This window comes from Ursus arctos, unplaced genomic scaffold (assembly GCF_023065955.2).
Source record: "Ursus arctos isolate Adak ecotype North America unplaced genomic scaffold, UrsArc2.0 scaffold_5, whole genome shotgun sequence".
Lineage (NCBI taxonomy): Eukaryota > Metazoa > Chordata > Mammalia > Carnivora > Ursidae > Ursus > Ursus arctos.
The window spans coordinates 8,995,220-9,000,267 of record NW_026623067.1 but is presented as its reverse complement, the minus strand read 5'-3'; the positions used below and the strand labels follow the sequence as shown (position 1 = coordinate 9,000,267).

General features: G+C 35.4%; 1 protein-coding gene across 1 annotated transcript; it reads left to right on the top strand.

Annotated features, from left to right (window-relative positions):
• Positions 1-3,685: 3,685 nt before the first annotated feature.
• LOC113261431 (olfactory receptor 2T8-like) lies at positions 3,686-4,681 on the top strand. The gene has a single exon (XM_026507554.3). The coding sequence runs from the start codon at positions 3,686-3,688 to the stop codon at positions 4,679-4,681; it is 996 nt and encodes a 331-aa protein (XP_026363339.1).
• Positions 4,682-5,048: the final 367 nt, after the last annotated feature.

The following is a 5,048-nucleotide window of genomic DNA, read 5'->3' as shown; positions in this document are numbered from 1 at the left end:
CTTCCTCCTCCCAGAGAGATGCATTAGGATGACCGAGCTCAGAGAGGATACATTTCCAGCTTGTGGAAGTCATCCTTTTATCTATGTGAGTAGGTCACAGTTATCTCTAATATTTAGTCATTTGTTTATCAGTCTGAACTCCACAAAATCCAAATTCACATTACGTTCTCTATGTAGTTTTATAAATAAAAGTACTTTTTTATCTATCCCAAAATGTGAATAAGTAAGATGTATTCTAGCTGATGCAAACATAAGGTAGTACACTTGCAGTAAATTGTCAATTCAGTCACATAGAGGATTTAGCTGTTACTATATTATTTTTAACAGAACAGTCTGATCATGCTAATAATCTGAACGAAAAATGCAGCCTTTAATTTGTTTGGTCAATTAGGATCAGGAAAAACAATGTGAATGTTGTCAGTGTGCTCTAAATTTTGTTTTTACACTGAGAATAAAAGAGGAATATATATACTCTGTTATCATTGAAAATATATTATTTTGCAACTTAAAGTAAATTAACTGTCTCTCCTCCACCTAATGACATTTTAGATATTTTATTTGCAGGTTAAATTAATTTCTCCTCTGGATTCTCAACCACTTCGTATGCATAGTCAACTAGTTAGAATGACCCTGAGGTATCCACTTTGTGTAAATTTACTAACATTTTAATTTGTAAAAATTGTACCTCTGTATAATATTGTTATGAATTTTAATACAAGAAATAGTTTAACCTTATTACTTCTTGGAAAAATATAATTTCCTACCACTGATTTTATTTAAGTGACACCTTTAGTTGATTTTACTAGTAAATACTATAGACAAATAGCATGTTGACTAGAGAATTAGATCCACAATGATGAAGTTTTACACATATATTTCACCTTATAATAATGCATAGATACATATCATATCTCCTTTCAAAAGTTAAACACTACTAATTCTAAATTAAAAAGAAACCCAAAATTATAAACTTCACCAGAAAAGTATCATACGAAAAAGTATTTGCTAAAATGTTTGTAATGATTCTCTAAATTAATCTCTCTTGAATGTATACAAAGGGGGGAAAACTAGCTCAAATTGCTGAATTATTAAGCTATATCTGTTCACATGATAAAAATTTTAAAAAATCAAAAATCCATTAAAATCCTTAAATATGCAATAAAGTGAATGATAGCAGCCTAAATTTCCATAGATGGATTGTGTTATAAAAATTATTGTATATGTATATAAAAGAGTATTATCACTGTAGAATGGAAGGAAATTCTTTTTTTATGTAATAATTTTTATTATGTTATGTTAGTCACCATACAGTATATCTTTAGATTCTGATGTAGTGTTCCATGATTCATTATTTGTGTATAACACCCAGTGCACCATGCAATATGTGCTCTCCTTAATACCCATCACTGGCCTATCCCAATCCCCTACCCCCTCCCTTCTGAAGCCCTTAGTTTGTTTCCCAGTGTCCATAGTCTCTTGTGGTTCATTCCCCCTTCTGTTTACTCCCCCTTCATTCTTCCCTTCCCTCTCCTACCGATCTTCCTAGTTCTTATGTTCCATAGATGACAGAAACCATATGATAATTGTCTTTCTCTGCTTGACTTATTTTACTTAGCATAATCTCGTCCAGTCCCGTCCATGTTGCAGCAAATGTTGAGAAATCATTCTTTTTGATAGCTGAGTAATATTCCATTGTATATATGGACCACACCTTCTTAATCCAGTCATCTGTTGAAGGGATTCTCTGCTCCTTCCACGATTTAGCTATTGTGGACAATGCTGCTATGAACACTGGGGTGCATATGGTCCTTCTCTTAACTACGTCTGTATCTTTGGGGTAAATAGTAGTGCAATTGCAGGATCATAAGGTAGCTCAGTTTTTAACTTTTTAGGGGACCTACATGGTGTTTTCCAAAGTGGCTGTAAGAGCTGACGCAAGGTACAAAACAAATGTTGAGGACATGTTTTTAAGTGAAACAAGTCAATCACTAAAAGGCACATTCTGTGTAATCCCACTAATCTAAAGATCCTATAGAAGTCCATTGTATGGAGCCAGAATAGCAGAATGGGGTTGCCAGATCCCAGGGACAGGGAGAAAAAGGAAATCATTTTTTCATGGGTACATAGTTTGAATTTTAGATTATGAAGAATGCTAGAATTATATATTGATGATCATTGGGGAACAATGTAAATGTACATAATGTCATTGTAGTGACAGTTATTTAAAAATAGGTAATATGATAGCAAATGTTATTTTAAGAAACTTACCCAACACTGTGCTGTTATTAAAGTACAGATTGATTTTAAGCAAGTGTTAAGTTTTATCATTTTTTCAAGAATGAGAGTTTAGAATAATGGAAATAGAATTCTTCAAACCAAAGAAATGTGTTAGGAGGGTTTTGATGTGTCAGGAAAGTAGTAGAGAGATCCATAATTATGGAGTATATACAGTTACTAGGTGTGCAGAGTGCAAGTGTACAGATACAAGGGTGTGCAGACAACAAAGTGTTGGGAAGTGCAGTGAGGAGGAAGTGTGTTTCTATAATGTTAACTTTGAAACTACCAACTAAACGCTGAAGTATATAAAGCTGCCAGTGCAATGATGATGCTCAAGCAACGGAGGTAGGCATTGAGCGAGGTTTGTGTACTCTCTTCTCTGTCTTGATTGGCGTTCCAGTATCAGAGGTGCATGTAAATTGTGGGCAAATAGAATGACCACAGAAGAGGTTGACTCTTGCCATGCCATTGCATTGAATTAGAACGTACCACTGATATTGAATTAGTACCTTCATCTCTTCAGTTATGATCCTATTCATTCAACCAGCTAGACCAGTTTCAGTAGCAGATCAGGGTTGAAAATGCCTTTATAGATTTAGATTTTCTTGAGATTGAAGAAGAAATGAATTTATCTCTGTTTTGGGTAGTAATAAGTTTTATTTTCTCATTTCCCAATAAACTTGTCTCTGTGATTTTCAGGAGAAACAGTATGATTATACAAAATCCCTTTATACAGTTAATGAAACATTGCATTTAGTATCATAGTCTTGCATTGGGGAACATATTCTAAGATGGTAATCATTATATTCAGTGTGTAACTTGATAAAATCAAACTAAATACACTAACAATTCCAAATCAAATTATGCCTCTATCTACAGATTACTTCCTTCTAGTTCCTATACTTTGGAATGTAGGTTCTCTTCTTTGGAAATTTAAAATCCCTACTCAGATTAATCAATTCAGGAATATTATCTATTTTAGTTGGTTTCAATACTTCATGATATATTAGAAATGCATAGCCCTCATTAATAAGAGCATAGCGTTTATATTACTGAACACACTGATTTAATTCAGCTGCTAAGAATGTTGATTATGCATGATAAAAGCAAACACAAATGTCAATGACAAAGGGAATATTCTACTTATTTTCCTTTATGTTGATATCACACAGCACAAGACCTGCTGAAAACTTACTTCAATTCATCAAGAAATTTTATTCATTATAATAATTAAGCAAACTAAAAATGACTAGTGCTTATAATGAATATCAAAAGAAAAAAGGTGAAATTAATTTTATGAGCAAGTTAAAAAGTCTTTGCAAATCACAGATGAAAGATTGGGAATATATTTCAACAGCTTCACACAGATTATTTTCATGAGAAGTGTAATTGAAATAGAGCATTGTAAATGGTGAAAGCTCTGTCATCTGTTTCTTCATTTGCAGTGTCACTCCTGTTTGAAATCATGAACATCTGGAACACCACCTCAGATTTCATTCTCCTAGGACTCTTTAATCACACAGGAGCCCACCTATTTCTCTTTGTGATGGTTCTGACAATTGCCTTCACATCTCTAGTAGGCAATGCCCTCATGATTTTCCTGATTCACCAGGATGCCCGGCTCCACACACCCATGTACTTCCTACTGAGCCAACTCTCCCTCATGGACATGATGCTGGTTTCCACCGTTGTACCCAAAATGGCAGCTGACTACTTGACTGGCAAGAAGACTATCTCCCTTGCTGGCTGTGGGTTGCAGATCTTTATCTTCCTCACTCTGGGAGGGGGTGAGTGCTTCCTCTTAGCAGCCATGTCCTATGACCGCTATGTGGCTGTGTGCCACCCACTGAGATACCCTGTTCTCATGAGCTGGCAATTATGCCTGAGAATGACTACGGGGACTTGGTTCCTGGGAGCAGCTGATGGGCTCATGCAGGCAGCTGCTACCCTGAATTTTCCATTCTGCGATGCACATGAGATAGACCATTTCTTCTGTGAAGCTCCTACTCTGCTGCGTTTGGCTTGTGCTGACACAGTTGTTTTTGAGTATGTGATGTACATTTGCTGTGTACTAATGCTCCTGGTCCCATTTTCTCTCATCCTGATTTCCTATAGTCTCATCCTTGCAGCAGTTCTCCAGATGCATTCTAGAGAAGCCCGCAAGAAGGCTTTTGCCACCTGCTCCTCACATCTCTGTGTGGTGGGACTCCTTTATGGAGCTGCTATTTCTATCTACATGAGACCCAAATCCTATAGGTCAGCTAATTATGATAAAATAGTGTCGGTTTTCTATACTATCTTCACCCCATTGTTGAACCCTGTTATATACAGTCTGAGAAACAGTGACGTGAAGGAAGCCCTGAGAAAGTGTTTGAGTCAGTATGCTTCCTTAAGTCACGACTAACATTACATTGATTTGCCCCAGATTTCAAGCTTGTACAAAAACTGATTGTGGGATATTTCCTAGGAAAAGTTTTATATGTATTATATCTGTAACTGTAATATTTTACTTGAAAACCAGACACCACTGTGTATTTCACATTTTTTTGTGTATAATAATTTTACTGTATTTTTAAAATTGTTTATTTTTATCAAGATTTTATTTAAATTCAAGTGAGATAACATATAGTGAAATACTACTGTCAGGTGTAGTATTTAGTGTTTCAAAACACACATTGAACATCCAGTGCTCATCACAACAATTTCACTCCTCAATCTGCATCACCTATTTAACCCATCTCCCCCCAACCTTCCATCCAGTTACTTTCAGT

Coding starts and splice junctions, on each gene's coding strand:
- LOC113261431 (XM_026507554.3), top strand. CDS start 3,686: ATGGTGAAAGCTCTGTCATCTGTTTCTTCATTTGCAGTGTCACTCCTG.